General features: G+C 44.3%; 1 protein-coding gene across 7 annotated transcripts in view; it reads left to right on the forward strand.

Moving 5' to 3' along the window:
- The window catches only part of EBF1 (EBF transcription factor 1), a 403,840-nt gene extending 384,286 nt beyond the window's left edge, over positions 1–19,554 (forward strand). For 4 of the 7 annotated variants that reach the window (XM_043464838.1, XM_043464839.1, XM_043464840.1 and 1 more), the window contains exons 12-16: positions 2,311–2,376; positions 3,622–3,799; positions 4,467–4,646; positions 8,784–8,978; positions 17,267–19,554. In XM_043464838.1, the coding sequence (XP_043320773.1) occupies positions 2,311–2,376; positions 3,622–3,799; positions 4,467–4,646; positions 8,784–8,978; positions 17,267–17,298 (651 nt within the window). In that variant the 3' untranslated portion in view covers positions 17,299–19,554. Of the gene's footprint in view, positions 1–2,310; positions 2,377–3,621; positions 3,800–4,466; positions 4,647–8,783; positions 8,979–9,298; positions 9,382–17,266 lie in introns of those variants that run through there. The other 3 variants (XM_043464842.1, XM_043464843.1, XM_043464844.1) reach the window with 1 other exon arrangement.
- Positions 19,555–21,142: the final 1,588 nt, after the last annotated feature.

Genomic DNA, 21,142 nt, shown 5'->3' on the forward strand with positions numbered 1-21,142 from the left:
AATAGGCAAGATACCATTTAAGAGAGTCACTTTCAGGACATGACATTGGGACCACTGTCCTCAAGACTGCTGGTCTGAAGCAATGCTGGGCTGCTGACTGAACTACAGCAATGTGCCTAGTGGAAAGCATGTCCTGGTTCCATGGACTGAAGGAGGAGGCAACTCTAGGAAGTGAGGTTCACATGTTTCACTTTCAGGGGATTGAATGCTGATGAGAGCTCTGGGCGTTGAGTAAGGAGAAAAAGAAACAAGTGAATTATGTCATCAAAACCTGTTATCACCAAAAATATATCAGTTTAAAATATATAGCCTACCCTGATAATTGGAATTTTTCAGGTACAAGAACTTCAAAGATACTGGAGTTTATTGGAACTGCCTCCTCCCTGGTCCTGTGAAATTAATTAAAATAAGCACTGCTTTAAATCCTCAATGATACTGTTCCAAGATTGAAGTTCACAAATGCAGGTTCTAACTGCACCTCGTCTTGCTTTTGACAAATAGGAGTCTTGTATTTTTTTCCCTAAAATGAGAAGAAAGAAAAATACCTTCTTTGCCAAGCCCAAACACTGACATAAATATTCATTTGAAGAAATAAATGAATATAGACCCACAGAAGTCAACTTTTAGTATATAAACTAACTTGATCCTGTTTTGTTCTAATCTTTTCTAAGAGCCAGATAAAGCCGTGAGGTTTTAATGAAAGCAGTACGGGCTGAATTTGATCTGGGGATAGGGTTTACTGTGCCCACACCATAGTAAATTATTAACTGCTATGGTCAGACAGCACTGCAAACAAAAATGTGGTAGGTTATCTTGTAGCTTGCATTAAAAAATAAATTATTTCAGATGGATTGATTCAAACCCCATTGATTATATAATGTTTTCCACTCCTTATCTGAAAAATAACAGAACTGTTTTGTAAATGGGGTATAGCAGCAGCTTAAGGCACGCATAAATGTTTATTGAGAACTGAAAACCCCTCTCTCTCATTTTTGAATTTAGGACATTATATATGTCATAAGTAGTTACTGCAGTATGACAACTATTTTATCTTATATTATAGAGAATTTAAAATTGAAAAATGCTAATATGTATCTAAAAGCTTGTCATTTCAAGAGTTGTTCAAGAATTTTTGAAGAGGCTATGGTGACAGCAAAATGAATGTAATTATATCCCTATTTTGTGATCAGTGTCTGCAGTATGTGAAAATTGAACAGCACTGCTTCTCCATGCAGAAATCTATTGTGTAAAATGTTTAAAGTTAAACTTATTTTTGAAACTTTACCCACAGCAAAAAAAAAAAAAAAAATAATGTAAACATATCTTTTTGCAAATCACCTCTGATAATCATACCATGCCTTCATGTTTGGTTCTCTGATAAACCTCCATTTTATATATATCAAGTTTAGCTTTTCTTTTCACATTGCAGTATAAATGAATCTTTAGAAAATTGGGGCTGAATAAAGGAACAATTTCTTGTGGTTAGAATGAAAAAAATTACCACCACACATATTTTTGTAGAGTGCCCTACATTATTAGAAACACACATGCTAGCTAAATATGGAAGTCCACCTAAATGAAAGGAGACATTTTTTCTTCAACTGGAGTGAACAGCAGAGCATAACACCTAGGAGGAGGATGAATGAGCAATTGGGGAAAATGACAAACAATTCTGAAATAGCAAAGAATTGCTATAAAAGAAGCAGACTCTGCCAGTCATGAAAATTGGTGCAGAGGGAGCTTCTGGGGGCAGGAGAATTCTTTTGTAAGAACCTCTGACAAAACAGCACATCACCCCGTGATCTCATGACTCTGCCACACAAGGGAGATATACAAGAGGAGTCTAATGCCACATGCTTCTTACTAGCTGAAGACTGATTGGAAATCTCTTGAAAATGACCTGTCTGATAAGGTCATGGTTCCTGGAATAAGCAATTAAGTGCAAAATAAACACATCTTAGGGATTCATAACATGCACCAACTGACATCGATTGTAGTAATCTAGTAAATGACCTTGCAATTGTATTCAGCAATAAACATATGAGTGCTTTATCGTGCTTATGGCAGACTATTGAGTGATGTATTTTATCTTGCAGTACCAATGATGCTCACCTTTTGACTTGATTAAGTGTGTATATGAACAGGGATAAATTGGTGATTTAACACCACTCTGGGGTTCCCCAAACCCACTGCTTTTAAAGCAGTGTGTTGGCAAAGGATGGTGAGAGGGAAAATAGAACATGATCATGTGAAAAGATAATGACATCCTGCTTTCACTCAGAGGACTGTATCTGCTTTTCTCCTTGACAGGAAGTGATACTCAAAAGGGCTGCAGATCTGGTAGAAGCACTCTATGGGATGCCACACAACAACCAGGTGAGCGTGCTGGGTCTCGAACCTTCCACATTCAGCTGAAGCTCCGAGTCCTTGTTAGAATGAAAAAGCATGAAAATTACAAAAGCTCTTTCCTAAGTTCAGAGTATAAGTCATTCAGGCCTAACATGTTGCAAAGCCATTCAGTTCTTCTCTGTTCTTTTGTAAATCTTTTATTGCCTTTTCTAGGGAATAATTTTTCTTATGAGAAAAGGTACTTCATTTAAAAGGAATCTCCTGTGGGAATATAGTTCATCATTGAAGAAGAGAGTTACTGGTGCTCAATTTTATTCCTCTCAGGTTTTTGAGAAAATTTAGGAGGAAAAGAGGGGCTTAATTTCTTCTCCTGAAAAGTGTAACAGGGCCTGAACATTGTCTGCTTGTTTCATAGAGCAACTCCATGTTTCTGATTCAACTTGCTCAGGAAACTACAAGTCTGAGATAATCCTTCCTTTCTTGTGTCACTTGAATTGGTCAGTGTCCGAGGGACACAGCCCTAATACTTAAGGACACAGGTTGTCATGTAAACCTTCCCTTAACTTCATCCAGGGAGATGAGATTCAGGGCGCACGTGTGTGTGTGTGAGAGAGTGACCCCAGAGTTTTCTGTGTTACTGGTGGGGAAGGGAAGCCCCAGGTTGCTGTCCCCGAGGTAGTATGGAGGATTGGCTGAGTTAATGGGCTGTCAGAGTCATATAGAGTTATGCAGCCCAGCTCTGTCCTTAAGGAGGTTGCTGCTGCTACTGCTGCTAAGTTGCTTCAGTCGTGTCCGACTCTGTGCGACCCCATAGATGGCAGCCCACCAGGCTCCCCCGTCCCTGAGATTCTCCAGGCAAGAACACTGGAGTGGGTTGCCATTTCCTTCTCCAATGCATGAAAGTGAAAAGTGAAAGTGAAGTCACTCAGTTGTGTCCAACTCAGCGACCCCATGGACTGCAGCCTACCAGGCTCCTCCGTCCATGGGATTTTCCAGGCAAGAGTACTGGAGTGGGGTGCCATTGCCTTCTCCGCCTTAAGGAGGTAAGTGTCCTTAAATGAGGTCTTCACCTCTCTCAGCCTCAGTTGGCCCATCTGAGGTATGGGCTTGATGGTGATGAGACTGAACACACAGGTTTGCTGAAAAGGTTGCAGAAGTTAGTGCAGTTAATCATGGAAAGCCCTGAGTGCAGCCTGCGGTAAACACTTGGGATGTGTTACTCCCAGAAATGTGACTGGGGCAGTTAAACGGGATGTTCTTGTTACTTTTCAGGAGATTATTCTGAAGAGAGCAGCTGACATCGCAGAGGCTCTGTACAGTGTCCCTCGCAACCACAGCCAGCTCCCGGCCCTCACGAACACCTCTGTCCATGCGGGAATGATGGGCGTGAACTCCTTCAGTGGACAACTGGCCGTGAATGTCTCCGAGGCATCGCAGGCCACCAATCAGGGTCAGGAGCCCGCCCTTGTCCGCCTCCCACTCCTGCTGATTTCCTTGCCCCTTCCCAACCTCAAGCTACGCCTCCCCATTTATTTGACGCAAAAGTGTTCATTTTTTAAAATTCTTTTTTTTACCCCCCATAAAAAGGGAGATTCCTAGGTCTGTGTGTATTAGGTATTATTGTAGACTTCTGGTTCTAGCCATCATGTTTGGTAATCTGGTGCGGGGGCGCTAGAAAGGATCCATGCATTTAGCCATCTCTGCATTTGACTTTTCACTGTAAACCATGAATGACAGGTCCCAAAGAGGGTTGGAATTAAAGTTCTGGAGGGGCCAGAGCCTATCACCCTCACCCAGGGAGTAGGAACCTGTTACCTCCAGGGTACATCTCTCGGATTGGGATTTATTTCTGTTCCAAAATGATAATTTATAAGTCCTGCGTTGCCACTTCTCATGGGCCCGCTAAGTATTTATGATCTCCTGAGAAATGTGTCTTTCGCTCGCTTCCCATTTTAATCACAGAGCTAGCACCATCAACCCACCCATGAATCACTCAGCCCCTTCCCTTCGGGATGTGGTGAGGGGGCAAGAGACAGAGACCTCCTTTCCCCCAGCCTCCCAGGCCCACCACCCACCTGAATGCCACCCTCATCCTTGCTTTCGCCCCCGCCTCTCAGGTTTCACCCGTAACTCAAGCAGCGTGTCACCACACGGGTATGTGCCGAGCACCACCCCCCAGCAGACCAACTATAACTCGGTCACCACGAGTATGAATGGATACGGCACCGCTGCCATGTCCAATTTGGGCGGCTCCCCTACCTTCCTCAACGGCTCAGCTGCCAACTCGCCCTACGCCAGTAAGTAAGGACGTGTGTCCTGTGTTTCTGTACGTTTTCTGCTCCAAAACCTGGGCAGTGTGCTGTGTTGGCTCATTGTGCAGGTCTGCCCGCTCTGAGGACCCCGCCCGGCCAGGCGTGGACCCAGGTGATGGGACCCAAGGCAGCACTGTCTCCAGCAGGAATCTCTGCCCTCCTTGCTCATCATTCTCCCCTGTCTCTCTAGCAGAGCTTGCCTGCAACCCAAGTAGCAACGTGAGGTCATTGTGAGATCCCAAGCTTCCTTCCAGTCAGATGGAGCTGGGTCTGACTCTTCTACCAGTCACTGACTGTGGCCCTGAGCAGGTTCATCTCCTTTCTAAACCTCAGTTTTCTCATCTGTAAAATGGGGAAGGAAGCCACTCTCTCTCCCACACAGTTGTGAGACTTGGATAAAAGAATGCATGTAATAAGCTTGTCCTAAAGCTCAGCCCATGGGAGATGCAGTCAGTAAATCTCGGTAATAATCATAATGATAGAATGATAATGTTAAGTGGTGCTAGTAGTTTAGCATGGTAATGACTATCTAAACCTTAAAATTTTTATTTTTAAAGATATTTCTTAAAAAAAAAAAGATATTTATTTAATTGGCTGCACTGGGTGTTAGTTGCGGCATGTAGGATCTAGTTCCCTGACCAGAGATCGAACGTGGGCCCCCTGCATTGGGAGCGTACAGTCTTAGCCACTAGGCCACCAGGGAAGTCCCTCTCCTTTATTCTTTTAATGTTTAGATTTTTTTCCCCTTGTGTTTAATATGTACAAAGAAAAACAAACATTCAAACCAAAAAACGCACTTTATTTTTCCCAAAAATTTGGCATGATGAAAAAACATATACAAGAAATTGTTCTTTTGTGCCTTGTCCCTGTCTTAAAGAAGCTGAGGTTAAAGGGTTTTTTTTGGCGGGGGTGGGGTGGGGGGTGTGTGTGTGTGTGCAGTGTTTCGATTGCGTATAAAGAACCTCAGGGAACCGGCGTCTTTACATACAAAATGTCATGAGCTGTGTCTCCACAGTCTCTCAATTGCCCTCTGAGGATTTTTACATAGAAAACCAAGTTCATCTTGGACAGTGTGTGTGGCTCTTCTGGTGTATAATAATTTTAAGCTCTGAGAATTTTGTGAGCTGATAGAAACTGTGTTGTTAAATGAGAGAATGGTATGATTTTTTAAAAAATGAGAGTCTCAGCTAAAAATGCTGAAAATGATGCTTTCTCTGACAGTGGAAATGCAGAGTGTGCTAGGCTGTTGAAAGAGGAAAGATCATTCTTGGCCTTTGCAAGAAGTTAACTTCTGAAAGCAATACTTAGCGCCATTTACCTTTCGGCTGAATTTGTAGGCTCAGTGTGAGCTAAACCTCTGTATTTCTTTATATCTACTCGATCTGTTTGGAATCAGCAGCTTGTTGTACATTTAAAATTCTCTCTAATAATCTGCATATATTACATCTGTCTGCTGAAGCATCAATGTTTGGGGCCAGTTTCACATTAGATTTTGATTCATCAAAAGATTGTTTCTCACAAATCTATCATTTCAGTGTTCTCGTTTCTACTCAATCAGAAAAGGTTTCAATCATGACCTGAAAATTAAAAGGTGGCATTCTTAATTAAATCAATAACCTAATTGCTATATGGTAGCAATTCAATTTAGGGCCTTGGATTGCCCTGTCTTCCTAAGCCTGTGCAGACACCCAGCGACCTGAGCCTGAGATTGCATCTGTCAGACTGTGAAACTTCCAACATTTAATTTCCATTAATTGATTTTCTCAGTGCTCACAAATATAGTATTAAATTCTCAAATAGGCTCTCAGATGGGACTGTTTTATCTGCATAAATGCAAATAAAACAATAAACAAAAAGCCCAGCTGATTTGAATTTTTGCCTCCACAATATTTAATTATTCATAAACCACTCATGTTGAAAAATTCCAAACAGAATAAAAAATAAAATAAGACGTTTCCACTGGTGAACACCCTTTCTGGTGTGGTGGCTGATAACTAATAATGTTATAACAAATGGAACTGCTTGACTATATTTCACCCCTTCCTCTGTTAAGGCCCCCCTCAAACTCCCCACCTCTAAATACACATAATGATCGCATTTGCCAACGAGATTAATTGCCTTCCTCAGTGAACCAGCAGGATTTCAAGTCTACGAATATTTAAAAATCAAACCTCCAGTGCAGGAGTTTTGCAATTTAAATGGGTGTTATTATTGAGCGCATTTTCACATTTACAAATCCTAAGAGATGTATAAAAATGCTGGTCTCATTAAAAGAAAAAGTACAGTTTGGAAAATGTTTGTGAAAATCCTGAGGATGGTGGCTCCCTGTTCTGCTCCATAAAACATCCAGTGCATTTGGGTTGTGTAGTGCTGAGGGCTGATTAGAAGAGGTCATTTCCCCCTGATGGCAACTGCTGTCTGTGACTGACTTGATAAGCTCTTCCCTAAGTTTCCAAAGTCAGGAGGTTGAGGGGGAGGCCACTTACTCAGGGAATTGGACTGTGGTGTGCTCCTGGGAAGGGGCCTGTCCCCTGGTGATCGGTGTGCTTTGCAGGGCAGCCTCGTAGACAGAGCCCTGCGCTGGGGTGTGGTTCCAGGGCTCACCTTTCAGTTCACTCACGGGGGCCAGTCCCTGGACTATTTTCTGAGTCTCGACTCGCTCGGTTTGCTCAGGTTTAAAAAGGATGTAATAGGTCCCAACTGAAGCTTGCTTGGCTACTGACATAGATGGAAAAGATGTCAAGATTCCTGCAGGTGACGAAGCAATATAGAATGTGTATTACATACTGTGGAAAATAATACAGTGAGGAGGAAGTACCTAGAATGTGAATTAAGTGCCTGAAAATCATCGCACAGAACTCATACTTTTCCCTGGGGTACAGAGGAAATGGAAGGTGGGTGTGTGATGGCCCTAAGTCCTGAGTGTAGAGGGCTTTCGTGTGTACAATATCTACTTCCTAAAGTGACCTGAGATGACTAGCAACTAGTGAAAGATGAAAGGCCATGTGGAGAGGACCTGCATCACTCACACTCTTTCATATCCTCCAAGCAGCTAGGTTGTCTCTCTCTCTGAGTCACCAGAGATCTCCTGTCATTGATAATCCACGTCCCCACCACTCCCAGACTGTGAGTATTTACATAAAGCTCCGATCCTGCTGCTTATTAGCTCACACACATGCATCTCTGTACCGTTCCGCAGGAGGTAGAGAGGATTTGGAACTTTGACTTGTAGGCCCTCATTAGTCACTCAGAAAGCACGTGGTGGATTATTTATCCATCTGGCCGCCTACCTACCTCTATCTGTGTTGTGGAACATGGAGATATATCCTTCAAGAGGGCTTCCCAGGTGGCTCAGGGGTAAAGACTCCACCTGCCAATGCAGGAGACTCAAGATTCCAGTTCAGTCCCTGCCACAGGAGGATCCCCTGGAGGAGGAAATGGCCTGTTCTTGCCTGGGAAACCCCCATGGGCAGAGGAGCCTGGTAGGCTACAGTCCACGGGGTCCTGAAGAGTCAGACATGACTGACCCGCATACACGTACACCTCGGGGAGCTGTAGTAGCTTCATGGGGAGACAGCGGACACACCCCGCCATCCATGCATCAGTGCCTTAACCTAGAACCCTGGCATTGCCTTCACCTCACTCTTCTTCCTCATACCTCTCCTTCCACAAGTGACCACACCCTCCCGGTCAGGCCACCTCCTGCCTCTTGTAGCCCCAGACCCTTTGCTAGAACCTCAGTATAGGCCTACACCTCCTCCATGAAACCTTCTTTGGTTTCCCTTCCCCGACTCCCCAGAGTGGGCCGTACTCACTGTCGAAGCTATTAGTGACACCATTCCCTTAGTAAGAACACTCTTGCCTCCTGGCCTGAGATGCTCTGGCATACCGCCTGGCACATAGTCGGCCTACAATAAACACACAAAAGACCACAGTCACCACCGACGAAAGGAAACACGTGCCAGGTACCAAATGATGAAAGCTGACAAGACCCTGAGCGTTCAGGGAAGGCTCCTGCTAGAAGGGTGGCCTGAGCGGGCTGGGTGTCAGGGTGGGAGCTGAGAGGCTGTGTGTCAGGATACTGGGAGAAGCGCTGATTTTTCTTTTCCCCTTGCCCCTTAGTTGTGCCATCCAGCCCCACCATGGCCTCCTCCACAAGCCTCCCCTCCAATTGCAGCAGCTCCTCTGGCATCTTCTCCTTCTCACCAGCCAACATGGTCTCAGCCGTGAAACAGAAGAGTGCTTTTGCGCCTGTCGTCAGACCCCAGACCTCCCCACCTCCCACCTGCACCAGCACCAACGGGAACAGTCTGCAAGGTAAGCCCCAGGCCCTAGCCGGGGCCAACCAGATGCGCCCTGACTCACCTTCCCAGGGCCTGCAGCAGACGCGCTGCTGCCCAGGGCTCGACCTTGGGCTTGCCTGCCCCTGTCTGCCCTCAGCTCTTCTGTTCCTGTGTGTTTGCCCTTGTCGGACCTGGCCCCAGGTCCCCCATATCCCTCCTCTGCTGGAGTTGCCTGAGCAGTTCTTCCAACTCCAGCAGTTCTGCTCAGGCCCTAGATTTCCTTGAAAAATACTGTCGCCACTTACTAATGTCATTTCTCTTTCCTCTCTCATTCCCTGTGGTCGCCATAATCAGATCAGTCTTTTGTGGACTCTAGCAAGTTCTCCACTGCAGGGTCTCTCCCAGGACTGGCCTTCTCCTGAAGTAGGTTCCCTTCCTGTTGCCTGTGTCAGCATGAACACGTGTGGGGCTGATCTTGGGGAGGGGGTGTGACAGCCCAGTCAGGGCCCTGAGGTTACAACATCTTAGACCAAACACTCAAAGCTTACTACTACTGGGAACCAGAAAGCCCAAAGTGCCACTGGAGGACCCTGGTTCATATTAAAATTGTTTGATTTCCTCCCCCTCATGGAATCTGGAAAATAAGAGTCACCAAGATTTTAGGGGACCTTTCTATTCATTGAGAAAAAAGGAACCTTTTAAAACGGGTCTACTGTTTCTTACCTTCTCTTTAAGTGCTGGCACTGAATTGGGGTATTGAGCTGCACGGCCTCTTTCCTTTCCCACAGTGGGACTGTGGGATCGGTACTCAGATTTTATAGACGAGAAAGCAAAAGACTAGTGAGGTTAGGGAATGGCTTGACTTGGAGACAATGGTATGTGGCAGAGGCCGGCTTCAAACTCAAGCCCAAAAGTTCTATCTCCTGCTCTATCTTCCAAGCACTGTACTACTCAGAGTGGGTAAACAGGATGCATCCAGGATTCCTAAGGCAGCTGGCAGGGAAGTAAGATCAATAAAATCATCAGTTGCCATTCTTTGAGCACTGACCAGTGCTGAGCACTGTGCCTGCTTTATCTTATTTGATCCTCTCAACTTCCTGATGAAACACAAGGACGGTTATGGTCTCCATTGCAGAGAGGGTAAAATTCAGGCATCAGGAGAGTAAACACCTGCCAAGAGGCATAGGCAGAAACAGAGGGGATGAAAATAAACCCTGAGGATCTGTGCCCCAACCCAGCGCCCCACAGGACCTTCCTTTCAGTGGCCGGCTTGCCCATCGTCACTGACAGCTCAGCCATGGAGGTTGAGAGCGGTCAAGCAGGCAGTCTTGTTTCTTATTGTCTGTTTATTTATACGTCTGTATGCGTACTTTGTACTGATGTAAACTTACATCCATTCTCTCAAAGACTCCATGAGGGCAGTACTATTCCTGTTATATAGATGGGGAAACGAAGGCCCAGTTTGCTCAGGGTCACGTATCTAGTAATGATGGAGCCAAAACCGAAGCCTCTGGGTGACTCCTGAACCCGAGCTCCTCCTGCCTGTGCCTTTCTGACTCCAGGAGGGCTCTGCCGAGCACTGCGCAGAGCCCTGCTGGCCAGTCTGCCCAGCACAGGCAAGGGGAGTGCCCGTGCCCACCCCTGAAACAGGGCCCAGCAAAGCCATCTTCTTAGAGGGAGGAGGAAGATACTCAGACTCTGGAATGACAGTTCAGGCAATACTGTTCGTGATAGGAAATGCCCACCCCCTAAAGGGGAGCCGCCCATTCATGCAAGTGTCTTTTTCAGCTAAAAATAATGCTCTGTCACCCTGACTACACCTCCAGCTGGCAAACTGAGGATGTAATGCCTAAGTGAACATAACTTATAATGGGTTTAAATAAGGATAAAAATGTATGGAAAGCAGAAATCTACCATTTCTGAGCTGCCAGTCACAGCCCTTGTTAATCATAGACTTGACGTCAGGAAGTGGGTATAATGGGGTTTGTAATCAGCCGTGGAGGGGGTGGCATGTGAGAAGAAAAGACCCATGGCTCTTGGAGGGTCAGTGACTGAAGTGGGCAGCCCTTTGGTGAGGCCAGAGGTTTTTTCATGCTGTGTGGATCATGGAGGGAACAGGTAGGGTCTGAAAGGAGGAACTCAGCCCGAATTTTAGAACCTCCTGGATTAAGGGAACTTCTAATGGTGTAAGGTATGTGTTATGTGTGTGTGTACTTAAGTAATGATGAGATGGCATCAAGACAGGGCCACATAGAAGTGTGTGCATTTGTCACCCCTGGAGCGTTTCTAACCCAGCCTGCACAGATCCCAGAGTGCAGAGCCTGCCTCCCCCTTCTGACCTGCAGCGTCCCCACCTCTCCACCCCTACCTAGCGCACAGCGGGAGGCTCTGGGGCGTAAAGCTCCCGGCTTGCTTGTGCTCAACTTGCTGCTGTGGATGACACTGCCCTTCCCTTCTGGTCGAGTGTGGGTCCTGGTGGTTTTTGTGTTACGAATTCTGTTATGCACCAAAGGTCCTTAGTTTCGGAGTGATGTCAGCCGAGGAGGTATGAGGAGAGAAATTAAAGTCACAGTAACCGACACCAACTTCCAGGAAGCTCTCCTCCTCCCCGCCCACTCTGCCCCTACCGTCCACTCAGCAGGCAGGGCCCACCCGGCCGGGCTGCACGTCTGTCCTCTGCATGCTTTCCCTGCAGATGTAGGTGCAGTGCACCACTGTTTTCAGGGGTCTCTTGCCGGGGGCCTTGGCTTCTGGGAAAAGTAATATTCTGACAGTGGGCTCCTAGACCCAAAACCTAAGAAGTACCTCATCTTCAGCTTTCTAAATTCCACTTCTATTAAAAATTTTAAAAAGACAGCTAGGCTAGAGAATTGAGGAGGAGGATCTCTGAAGTGTGGTATTCTCCTCCTCCTCGTCATTGTTACAGTAACAGCTGTTTCATTTGGACCCACCTTGTTCAGAATTGTGATCATTAAGACAGGGCAAGTGACGGAGGAAGAGTTGGTTAAGCAAATTGACCATATAAGCAAGATTAGAGGTGACACAGTTAGGCTGTTTAAGTGTTTTAAAGGTCTATTTACCTCCAGCTACCACTCTGCTAATTGTCCGTCATTCTTTTTTTTTTTTTAAACCAACTAGTTAGAGATCCGTTTCCTTAGCAACCCTTTCTCAGCCTCCTCTGGTGACAGCACACATTTATTCCTCAACAGATACACATTGTGGTCTCACATGATGGTGATGACAGTGGTCAGAGCCACTAATGTGGAAGGTCTTCTTCACTGTCTCGTGTGTTCCTCCCAACCAGCCCGAGATATAGGCTGTTTACTGTCCCCATTATACAGATGCAGAAACTGAGACAGAGCTGAGAAGGCTCATCCAGAGTTATAGGACTAGCACATCAGGGGAGACTGGGGTTAAGTCCCAGCCCGACTGACTATTATGTAAGTATGAAAGCGTTAGTTGCTCTGTCGTGTCTGACTGTCTGTGACCCCATGGACTGTAAGCCCACCAGAGGAGCCCACCAGGCTCCTCTGTCCATGGGATTCTCCTGGCAAGAACAGTGGAGTGGGTTGCCATGCCCTCCTCCAGGGTGTATTACCAACCCAGGGATTGAACTTGTGTCTCCTGCAACTTCGGCATTACAGGTGGATTCTTTACCATCTGAGCCACCAGGAAAGCCCCAATATAAGCCCCTATGTTAAACTAAATGGTTATATTCAAACCACTGGGCAACCAGCTGTGGAAGTTCAGATGAGGGGCAGGTAGGATTCAGGCCCAGGGAGATGAGGTGAGGGGGGAGGCATTTTAAGCAGAAGGTTTAAGGATAACCTGAGCCAGAGTCCTGCATGGTAGCCACTAAGCCATGTACCCCCCTAGAGCACAGGTACCAAGAGGCAGGGAGAAAGGGTACCAAGGAAGTCCTTACCTGGGAGTCAGGAGCACCATTCTTATATTTTAGAATTGGCAGTTTCTCCTGTGACTCCAGTTGGTTTTCTCTCCCAGGTAGGTAAAATCTTTGACAATCTACCATTTGCCTGAGACATCTGTAGGACAAACTCTTATCTATCTCAGTATTTCTGGAGTCTCATAAGATGTTCTGCTTTAAAAAAAGAAAGAAATGGTTATGGTCAAACAAACCTCGAAAATGGTGCTTACTATCTTGGAGTCACAATGCATGCAAGTTTAACTAAAGGCTCTAAGACACCCCGCAGCTAAACAGAAGAGTCTCCCTCTTAGTTCATTGCACTTATTGACCCATTAGAACCAGTGAACATCCTATGAAAAACTATGTAAAATTTAGACATATTTTGGATTTAAAGATGATAACACAGAGAAATCTCCTTCCATTCTTATCAAGATGTCATTGGCCAGTCCTGATCTTAGACTCCTCAAGTGTGTCTGTTTTCAGAGGCGAAGACTTGAGTTACCTCATATGCTCAGTTATAGTCCTGGAGCCACGCTTTCGCTTCTCCTAAAGCTGGGCCCATGAAACATGGATTCTAATTTTGGGCCCCAAAGGATTTCATTAAAAGATAGGCAGCCCCCAGAATGCTGTCACCATGTCATTGGACCTGCCCTCAAGGTAGGGATTTTAAACCCTATGTTCTGGACAGTCTCCGCAGTGAAAAATTAAAAGGCCAGAGTCATTTCACAGAAATCGTACCCACATAGTGCTTTTCTCCCCTTTCCCCACCTCGCTGGAGCAGAGGCTGGCTGGCCCCACCCAGCTCTCCACAGTCTGGTAGCACATCTCCTGGAATTGTCTTCTGCTTGACGCACATGTTGAGTTTGTGCAAGCTTGTCCCCTCATCCTGTTCCCGATTAGCTCCGCATCCTTACACATGTGGTGGTTCGAGGAAGATCACATTCCACCCTCTTACTCCAGATTTCTCCCAGCTCAGCAAAACTTTCCATTTTGTCTTTGTTCTTATCCAATCAAAAAATGCATTGCCTCTGAAGCCAGTAGTTTTCTGAGCTTCTGTCAGGGAACGTGATCACCCAGCTGCCAGGGGGGATGGCAGAGCCTCTTCGGTCTTGTGATGCCCTGGCACACGTTACTCTGAGAGAGTGTGGGGGTGTCGTGTCCTCATGGAAATCTTCATGGGCCCCACTTGGGCAAGTCCGTGTGCCAGCAGCATTTCTGGAACATTCTAAGCCTCAAACACCCATCCATCTCACCCACATAAGTAATCTTGAGGATTACAGCACAGACACAAGAAAAACAGCTTCTAATATCCCGGGAGCTTCCCCGCAGTCATGCGATGAGGTTTCTTTATTAAAAGGCCTCTTTAGAGTGCCTAAACCCAGAGGCCACAAACGGGACTCCTTGCCCAAAATTTACTCATCAATAAGGGTTCTGCATCTGGAGTTTAGAAAGTGATGGAAGAGATTTAGGGAGCAGTAACCCCCGATGTTATGTGCAAAATTCTGGGTGTAAGCATCTCCGAGCCTTCTTCTTGGACAGAGGTTCCCTGGCTTCCATTAGACCCTCAGAGGAATCTGAGGGCCAATGAAGGAGAGGGAAGAAAGTGGGGACAGACCACAGTCACCCCTAGACACCCCCAGACGGTTTGTTTATTTGGCTTTGATTTTAACTTTTTGCTAACGCATATAAACTGGGCTATTTTATATTTTAGAGACTCCACCTCTCCACCTTCTCTGGAAGTAGTTCGGAACGTGTGGTGGTTGTGTGTAGGCATGCTCACGTGGCAGCAGGGAGCGCCACTCACGCGACGGAAGGCCTAACTCTGGCTGAGCCACCTCAGTCCCCACAGCGGGAACCTGGCTCACTCAGGATGCCAGCCTGGGCTCTTGACGTGCTGGAGTTTTTAACCCCTGGGTCCCAGACCAAGAAACACTGTTAGCTCTGGACTGGCAGCATGTTAGTTAGCTTTGCTTTATAGCTTTTAATGTGGTCGTAATAGAAGTTTCATCTTATTGATTTAACACATGATTCAGGTATCAGAACACTGAGTAGTTTTTTTTTTTTTTTTTTAATTCTGGTCATCTAGAATTTTTTTAAAAATCCTGATGTTTTTAGGACCCTATTCATACATTTTGACTACGTCCACCGACCCAAATTAGCAGGAATTTTGTCCATTTTCCCTTTTGCTTTGTATCATATGGAAACTGCCTGGTGATCAGGCTCTGCTCTAGGAGACTGCTGGGCATACAGGCTAGATTTTGGCAGAAGGCGTAAGGAGACACTCTTTTGCCAGAGGCCTTAGCACTCCCTTGGGAAGGTCTGCCTTTTAGTAAAGGTGCATGGACCTACCTTCAGCCTGGAAGAAAAGATCCTTAGGGAGGCAGCACCATGCTGCGCTCTCACTCTGCAAAGACCCTCTTTCCCAGTCCATCCTCCTTGCCTTTGGAGCTATAGCATCTTGAATTCTCAAGGCTTGGATTGAAATACCCAGCTTCCTGTGTCAGTCGAAATCTAGGGCTCACTTGCATCTTAGGGGCGCACTGCATTTCCAATGGATCCCAAATCATTGGGAGTTTAAATTGGCCTGCATTTGGCAAGAGACACTTCCTGTTTCTAAGAAAAATGGCTTATGAGGACTTACAAAAAAGACTCTAGGAGCTTTTGGACTGCAGAATGGCTCTTGCAAAACAACATTTGGATGATTTACGTGTAAATGAATCAGAAACATGTGGATTAAATTTCCTTGTGAATACAGATGGGTTTAAAAATTAACGGAAAAAGTGTTTGGCAAAATGCTTTTTAAAAAATTGAATCAAAACTATCAGGGGGTGGGGGAGGGGAAGCAGAGCCTTGTGGGGCCCACAGCTCTCAGAGCCCCACCTGGCCTTCCCGTGTCTACTGAAGGCTTTGGGGCTCACTTTAAAAGAGCCCATTCTTGCAGACATGAGAGCTGGGAAATTTAGAGGGTCACTTCCTAGATGCAGTCACCACTGACAAGGACATTAATTTAAATTTAGAATTGCCAACAAAAAGAAAGCAATGACTTCCTTTCTCTGCCTGACAGGATGCTAAGCCATCGCTGAGAGCCAAAGATGGCTGCCTCTTGCTTCTAATGTAAGCACTGCTCTCATCTCCACATATTTCAAAGTTGCCATCCTGAACTCTGCACTTGTCCCTTTATTCCTTATACCCATCAAGTGAAGTGTTCCATGTTGGACAGTACCTAGTTGATATAAGGAAACACAGCCCGGAAGAGTTCAGCATTTTGCACTAGGTCACGCAGCTCATTTAGCAGCAGAAGTTAATAGGAGCCCAACTCTATTAGGTCTTCACTAGGAGCCTATCAGGACTAAGCACTTCCTATTGGTCAGTGCATTTAAATCTCCCACAACTCTAACAGTATCACGGCCCTAGCAAATATACTCCATTCCTAGCCGAGAAGGCAGAGAGGTTCATGGAGACAAGTAAATAACTCTGGGTGGAAAAGGAAAATCCCATGGACAGTGGAACCCAGTGGGCTACAGTCCATGGGGTCGCAAAGAGTCAGACACGACTGAGCATGCACGCAAGCAAGCAAGCAAGCACCTCTGGGGGACTTACTCAGCAAACAGAGAAGAGGTGGAATGTGGGCCTGTGGGATTCCATGCTCTTTCGCTACAACTGTGTGAGGCCTCCTAACAATGCTTTGCAAGATTTTTAATTCTCCCACACAGCTTTCCCTTTGCCTAGGATCTCCTTCAGCTTTTCCAGGCTAAAGTTTTCTAGAGACGTGGTCAGACTGTTGCAGAAACCTGGACCGCAGCAGAGGGACAGGGGACACCCTCCCGCCTCGTCCCCCGGGAATGACATCTCCTGGAGCTGGCTGCTGCTCACCGCAGGCCTGAGGACTGAGGTGGAGGCGCTCAAATCGCCGCTCCGGTCCTCAGCGCTCAGCTCTCATGCTAATACAGGACACAGGCAGAGCCACGGTTTTTTGTAGCAATTGCTGGCTGTTATGGTGGACCAGTTTTTCATTTTATATTTTGGAAGTGAAAGCAAGGGGAAAAAAGAGTGACAAATTGAAAATTCCCACTCTTTTGCAAGTGATGGGGCTCTAACTTTCCCAGCAGTATTCAAACTCTGACTTGCCAGTTATGTCTTAAAATTGAAATCAGATTTGGAGGGACATTTAGAATCGTCTGTTAAAGACACATACATTCACTGATAACACTACATTCTTAATAAAGTACGTGTATTTTTTCTAATTAAAAATTCCTTCCAGGGAAGATGAGAAAACTCATTTGTGGCTAATGTTCAACGAACATAGTGGTGTGTGGGTGTTTTTCTTCCCCCCATCTTTTTTCTCAGTAGGAAGTTTGGACACAAAAGCCACTGACTCTTGTCTTCTCTTTCCACAGCAATATCTGGCATGATTGTTCCTCCCATGTGAAAGAATTGCCTTGAAGAATTTTATTAATGAAGAGGTTGGATTCTGCTACAGAGAGTAATCTGATACAAGTCCCAGAGTGGAACTTTTAACTCAGGCCTTTTTAAGAGGAATCACAATAACTGCAGATTTTTAAACAAACAATATCGCCGACCTTGCAAATACTGAAATTGGAAGGGATCTGCTAACGCAGGGTGTTGGTTACAGTTGTACCTCCCGCATCCTTGGGGGGATATATTTATTCTGTGTTGATAGAAGCAAATCCACTTTTTCTTTCTCTCTCTCTTTTTTTTTAAGCTTAACTCTGCAATCACTTGTCTTTTATAAACCGTAAAGCTGTATACAAGGGACACTATAAATAAGACTCCATGTTTTAATTTATGATGTTTTTAAAGCTGTGTAAAAGGAGAATGAAGTGGTGATATTTACAAAAAAGTTTAAAAAAAAAAAGAAAAAAAAAAGCTTGTATGGGACAGAATAGGAATGCCAGTTAGATTTTTTAGGAAACTAAGGGTCGGCTTCTGCGCCTTAAAGCATATCAAGTGGTAGTTACTCGGACAGTGCATTTCCAGTATCTAACTTAACATGCCACCCCTTAGCAGTGCAAGCTTATTTCTCCCTTTCGTATTGTTGTCTTAAGTAACTGTGTAAATAAATGCAGCCTGGAAAGTTAACCAGTGATGTAAGTGATCACATTTTCCCCTTCTACTCGAAAATCCAGTGCCTCTAGACAGATGTTAAAACTGCATATTTAAACCTGATAGCACTCTCTCTTTTGCTTACGTCAACTTCTTCTGAAGCCGATGGCCTCGCGAGAGCTTGGAGGCACACATACTGTGTGAGAATCTCCTTTGAGACTGCATGGAACAGGGTCAGGCACAGAATTCCAAATTATTCCCTCCAGTTAGTTATCAAGCCAAAATCCCAGTAACACGCCGCCATTTACAAGGTTAAAGTTGACTCGTCCTAAATGCTGACTTCATCCCAATCCTCCAACACAGCAGGTCTTTCAGAGTTCCCATTTGAGATAGCGCCTCTATTGGTCGACCCTTACTATTTGTAACATAGTAGATTGAAACAACCGGTTAAGTGCTTTGGAATCAAGAATAAAAGGAAACTGGGAGAAAGGAGAAGAAGGTTGAGACCTCAAAACACAGTTTTCTGTTCGATGGGAATTTTTGCTCTCATTATCTGGGAAGTGTTCTTACAATAGAAGTTAATGGCGAAGATGCAGCAAAGCTCCGAGGATGCATTTGCCTGATATTTTTTCTTTGCTGTTGTGTTTTTGTATGTAGTTATAAATACTGTAGATTTTTTTGTGATTTTTTGCCAAAGTTGTTGTTCTATTTATACATTTTAATGTCTTAAGACAGTTTTTCAATATCATAAAAAAAGATTTTACTGCATATTTTGCAAAGGAAAAAAAAAGCTCACTACCTTTAGCTTGCACATACTTGCAAAATTAATTAAAAGGCTTTTTGTTTTAAAGGGGATTTTGTAAGATATCCATATAAATAATGTATTTATCTTTGGAATTTGTACATTGCTTTCCCCTTCCTCCTTTTCCTCTGACTCCCAGTTTATTTTATTGTGTATGTTTGCTATGTGAAAAGTGCGTATTTGTTTGGTCACCTATAGTTAGCTGTTTCAATGTGATTTTTAAACATTTCATTTATAGTTATTTTTAGTATTGTTTTAAACCATGCTTCATTTTTTTTTAAATTTTCACCCAAAAGCCATTGTCTATTTTTATATTATTTGTAAGTTAAGAAGTTTTTTCCAATTTATGGCAAAAAAATAGTAGCATATTATTCTTGTAGCATTTAGTTCCGTAGATTAAAAAAAAAATGTATCCTTTGCTTTGGAAGCTTACAGAAGAAAACCCTAATGCTGTTTTACTCTATTAATATGCATGGAACCTCTCCCTTTGGAGTGATGCATTTTGTGCATTAAATTCCAGGGAGAAACTTCATAGAAATCAATGAACATACTTTCTTTCCTAAGTCTGCTTGTATATTTCCTCTGTCTTTCACATAAATATAAACCAGCAGATTGGATGCCTTAACAATGCAAATCATATTCATTTCACTTGTACATTGTAACTGTGCACCAAAACTGTCAGTCATCACTAACATTCTAAGAAAAAAGAAAAAGAAAAAAAAAGAAAAAAAAAAAAAAAGAAAGAAATCGAAAAGCACAAAAGAACTGTTTTGTTACCTTAAGATAATGTAACTTTTTCTAGTAGAGCAAGAAAATTTACAACAATGCTGCAACTGTGCATGCCCCCATATGGATTTTGCAATGGTTTTCACTAGACTGTCAGAGTGCGATTTTTATGGGTTGGGGCGGGTGGGGGAGGGGTGTTGCGGGAGGGAAGGGAGGGGAAGAAAGCTGATTTTTCTTGGTGAGAAATAATAATGATAAATAATAATAATAAAACTGGAAAATGTAAGCAAAGTGGACACATTGCTTCTCGGTACTCAGAAAGGTTGTCTGAATTCGTGTGGTAAGCGCTGGCCTGAAGATGTGTACAATTTAAAGCCATATTTTGTCTGGTGAGCCCCTTAACTGTTTGTGAAGGACCCCCGGTAAGCCGGTGAGGTGTCCGGCTCAGACCCTGGCGACAGACGCCACCCATTGTCAGCCATTGTAGTGGTTAGAACTTTTCTTGAAAGTCCAAAGAGCCTTTAAAATGTGTATAATTTGTGTTTTGTTGCCTCTATTTACATTGATTAGATGAAAAGTCATTCTGGCCCTCTGACCCTCTCTCTTCTACATGGAACTTTTACAAATAAAAGATGTTCCCCTAAATACAGAATATGGCTTTAAGAAGAAAACAAAATAGAGAATTCAACTAAGATTTCAGTTTGGGGGGAAAAATACAGCTTCTGGATGACTGGATTGCATAACACACCCTGGCCTCACATTGTACTAGGATGCAGCTTAACGAAGTCATCTCTAAATCTAACCTTTCACCTTCCTATCAGACTTTTGGAATAGACACACACTGTACAGTTCAATCGTTAGAGAACCTAACTACTGTAGAGATTGTTATAATTTTTTTTTTTTTTGCAAACATTCAAGCTGTAAAAACTTTTCAACTTTCACAATATTTAATTAAAGTTACTTCTTGTCTGTGATGACAGCTCCTAGTTGTGTATTCATTTCTCTATTTTGGATGAGCCCAAGTCCAACATAATGTAAAAAGGTCTGTGTGTGCAATGGCATGGGTCCAGTGTTATCACCCAGAGAAAAGCAGCAAGAGTAGTCCTGGGACACCCACTTTGCCTCTTTGTCAGTCCATGGGGATTTGCTAATCTGGAATGCAAATTGAACACACACAGCGTACTGCTGCCCTCTGCTGGCAGCAGCTGGACACACAATGCCCATCCTGGTCTGAGCCAAGAGCCCCAACGATTACACTAGGTAAGCAATGAGATCCCCCTGAAGTGACTGAATTATGAATCTAGGATCTGGCCTCGCTGGAAAGTCATCCTCCATGCTCCAAGTCTGAACCAAGCTCTTCACATACCACTGCTAATTAATCCCAGTGAGCTTTCTGGTCAATTATGTGCCCTGGCTCACTGAGGAGGAGGCATGTGTGAACACAGAACTTTCCATGATCTATAGTTTTAAATCCCATGTCGATAAGACATTTTTCCTGTTGGAAAAAAACAAATTTACCTAGGGTCAAACATTCCACAAACACCCACTAGGCACCTACTCCTGTAAAACTATTTCACTTTAATTTGATCATCATCATAAGTCTGTCCAATTGCACATTCAATGCTTTCTCTACTTTTACAATTATTGGACATGATAAGCTTAACGATGCTTATAAAATGCC

The sequence above is a fragment of the Cervus canadensis genome, chromosome 4 (genome assembly GCF_019320065.1).
Source record: "Cervus canadensis isolate Bull #8, Minnesota chromosome 4, ASM1932006v1, whole genome shotgun sequence".
Lineage (NCBI taxonomy): Eukaryota > Metazoa > Chordata > Mammalia > Artiodactyla > Cervidae > Cervus > Cervus canadensis.